The 3,726-nt window shown below is 53.5% G+C and overlaps 1 protein-coding gene across 1 annotated transcript; it reads left to right on the top strand.

The window, feature by feature from the left end:
* The first annotated feature begins 761 nt into the window (after positions 1-761).
* On the top strand, positions 762-1,718 carry LOC132951039 (uncharacterized). Its single transcript, XM_061022730.1, has one exon. It carries the CDS (start codon positions 762-764, stop codon positions 1,716-1,718), a length of 957 nt encoding a protein of 318 aa, XP_060878713.1.
* Positions 1,719-3,726: the final 2,008 nt, after the last annotated feature.

Genomic DNA, 3,726 nt, shown 5'->3' on the forward strand with positions numbered 1-3,726 from the left:
GCATGTACTCTTCTAGCTGAACGCTGTTTAGTATAAGTTTAAACTTAAGTCTATAATTATAACTATATTTTCCATGTATTTTATTTCATTATTATCACTTCATGTTAATCTACTAATTGTACAATGTATCTATAAATTGCCGCTTGGCGTTAAATAAATAAATAAAATAAAAATAAAATATATATCTTTTGTTTTTTGTATTGTCTTTGGCCGCGCTACGACGCGCCGCCGCAACTCTATCTCCCGCCTCGCACGCCGACTTTTTCGCTGTTACGGGCTCGAATTCGTTTTCACTCGCCTCGCTTGTCACTACTTTTTTCGCTCTCGACTCGACTCGAGCTGCCTAACGTCTCGACTCTCCGATTCCGACGACTCGACGTAACGCGCGCTAAGTCCGTACCTCCAAGCTTTATATTGCTACTGTTTTATTTTTGTAAAAATAAACTAATTAATAACACACCGTGCATCTTGACTTGTTTTGTTTCCTACAAAAAAAACCTTCTGTAACGAGTAACGTAGTGTTTTACCGGTGCCCCGTACCACGTTACGACCACGGCGCAGCCGCACCCGGTAATACCACATTGGTGACCTCATTTACATAATTCCGCCGTCCGCCCGTTGTTTTACCGACCGAAAGTCCGCCCGCCCGCGAGTGCGTCGACAACTACCGATTTAGCCGCGTGCTCCGATTCTCGACCCGACTCGCGCAGTCAACCGACTTTTTTGTTTTACACCCGACTTTATCCGCGTGATCCCTCGACATGTCGTCTGACACCCCAGTAATTTCCGCACCGCTCACCATCGTCCCTACGACGAGCAGCACCACGTCGCTCACCGACACGACGACGCCGATTACCCTAACGACGAGCACGAGTCCGGAGATCTCGTCCGTCACGCACGTGAGACTCCCGGGTTTTTGGCACAACTCCCCGACCCAATGGTTCACGCACGCTGACGCCATGTTTGCGAACAAACGGATTTGTTCGGACTTGACGCGCGTGAACCACGTGCTGGAGGCATTGGACGAGGAAGGCGTGCGGACAATCTCGGATTTGTTGGGGCCCGACGCAACGTACGACTCCATACAGCAACGACTGATCACTGCGTACGGCGTCCCACAGGCCACGCGTTTCCAGCGAATGATCCAGCCGGGCGGCATGGGCGACCGTACCCCATCACGCCTGTTACGGGACATGCGGGATGTTTACCCCGACGGGATGTCGGATAATTCTCTGGTTGCGTTTTGGTTGAGCAAGCTTCCACCACCCGTCCGCACCGTCATCGCCGGTCTCACCGGTTCCGGAGACTTTTTGGCCGAACGCGCCGACCGCGTGTGGGAAGCATGCCAGAACACGGAGATATCCGCCGTCTCCAGAAATGACGACAACCACGGCTCACGCGAGCACATAACGACACCTCAACGATCCACGCCGACGAGCTCGTCAGATCAGGACACACGTTTCCTCGCTCTCGAAAAAGCCGTCCACGCTCTTACCGCTCAGGTCACGGCTCTTGCGACGTCGCAAGCCGCCGCGCTGTCCCGCCCGACCAACGACCGTGCCTCGCGCCAGCAACGCGATCGCTCCCGCTCGCTATCGCAACCACCACAGAGCACCATAACAGCGGGTTGGTGTTTCTACCACGATAGATACGGCGCAGACGCCCGAAAATGCCGCGACCCATGCACATACGTGCCGGCCACACGGAAAAATCCGTGAGGCGGCGGTGTTTCATCAACACCTCGCCGCGCGACAACAACACCGACTCTTCGTCAACGACACCCGCACCGGATGTCGATTTTTAATTGACTCCGGCGCGGAAATTTCGGTGTTACCGCGACCCCCCAACCTACAACAGAACATCGTCCACAACTCAACGAGCAACGAAATTAGACTCGTCGCCGCAAATGGCTCACAAATCAAGACCTACGGACCAAAACAACTGCATCTCGATCTCGGTTTCAAACGACTTTTTACCTGGACTTTCGAAATGGCCGACATTTCCCGACCTATTATCGGAGCCGATTTCCTACACTACTACGGTTTTCTCATTGATATACGCAGAAACCGCCTTGTCGATCTCGCAGTAAACAGTTCAGTAAAGATCACGCCTGCTACCTTTTCGCCCCGTACCGCGATTTGTGCCGTCGCCCGACCGTCTAAGTGGACCGCCATGCTCCTTGACTACCCCGAAGTCACGCGTGAATCGCCCGTACCGAGCAAGTTTTTACACGATGTGGTTCACGAATTACATACCACTGGTCCGGCTTTGTTCGCCCGACCACGCCGACTACCGCCCGACCGACTACGAATCGCACGTCAAGAGTTCGACTTCATGCTGCAGAAAGGCATCTGCAGACCGTCATCGAGTTCATGGGCCAGTCCACTCCTACTGGTGCCTAAAAAAGATGGTACGTTCCGACCCTGTGGTGACTATCGCCGACTCAACGCCGTTACAGTCGCCGACCGATACCCGTTGCCACACCTACACGACTTCACGGCAAACCTCGCCGGGAAAACCGTTTTCACAAAGCTCGATCTGGTGCGAGCATATCACCAAGTTCCTATCGCCCCGAACGACGTACACAAGACCGCGGTCACGACACCGTTCGGTTTGTTCGAGTTTCCCGTCATGTGTTTTGGACTTCGCAACGCTGCGCAAACGTTTCAACGCGTTATCAACGATATACTGCGCGGACTGGATTTCGTGTTCGCGTATATCGACGACGTGTTAATCGCCTCACGCGATGAGGCCGAACACACCAAACACGTCCGTACCGTTCTCGAACTTTTTCAAAAATACGGTATCGCAATCAGTCCGGTGAAGTGCGTTTTCGCGACCGACACTATGTCATTTCTCGGACACGTTATCGACAAAGACGCTTGCCGACCGAACGCCGAACGCGTTACCGCGATACACGAGTGGACCCAACCGAACACAAAAAAAGAGCTCCAACGATTTTTGGGTTCGATAAATTTTTAACACCGATTCATCCCGAACGCCGCCGAAATACAAGCCCCCCTGTATAACCTCGCGTCGCAAATCAAAAGTCGCGACGGACCTTTGCAATGGACCAACGACACCCGAGCCGCGTTCAATGCGTGTCGTCAAGCCCTCGCCGACACCGCGAAACTCGCGCATCTTGAACAGAACGCCCCCCTACGTCTCAACACCGACGCATCTAACGTGGCAGTGGGCGCCGTTCTTGAACAACACGTCAACAACCAGTGGAAGCCCCTCGGTTTTTTCTCAAAAAAGCTCTCGCCCACCGAACAGAAATACAGTACGTACGACCGGGAACTGCTCGCTGCCTTTTTGGGCACACGTCACTTCATCCACATGATCGAGGGACGCAAAACAACGTTACGTACGGACCACAAGCCGCTTACGTACATGTTCACGCTCAAGTCCGAAAAAACGATCGACCGGCAAGTGCGTCAAATTTCGTTCCTGTCGCAGCACATACACGACGTCGTACACATTCAAGGCACCGATAACGTCGTGCCAGACGCGCTATCACGGATCGAGATCGCCGAAACAGCTGACCTGCCGACGATGCAACAGTGGGCCGTTGATCAAGCCGCCGACCCGCAGCTGCAACAGCTTATCAGTGGTATCACGACGAGCTCACTACGCTTGCAACCGCGCGTATCAGTCGACGGCGTAATCTACGCGGATTATACGACCGGCAACGCGCGTTTGTTCTTACCGTCCGTACACCGCCTT

This window comes from Metopolophium dirhodum, chromosome 1, assembly GCF_019925205.1.
Source record: "Metopolophium dirhodum isolate CAU chromosome 1, ASM1992520v1, whole genome shotgun sequence".
Taxonomy (NCBI): Eukaryota; Metazoa; Arthropoda; class Insecta; order Hemiptera; family Aphididae; genus Metopolophium; species Metopolophium dirhodum.

Coding starts and splice junctions, on each gene's coding strand:
- LOC132951039 (XM_061022730.1), top strand. CDS start 762: ATGTCGTCTGACACCCCAGTAATTTCCGCACCGCTCACCATCGTCCCT.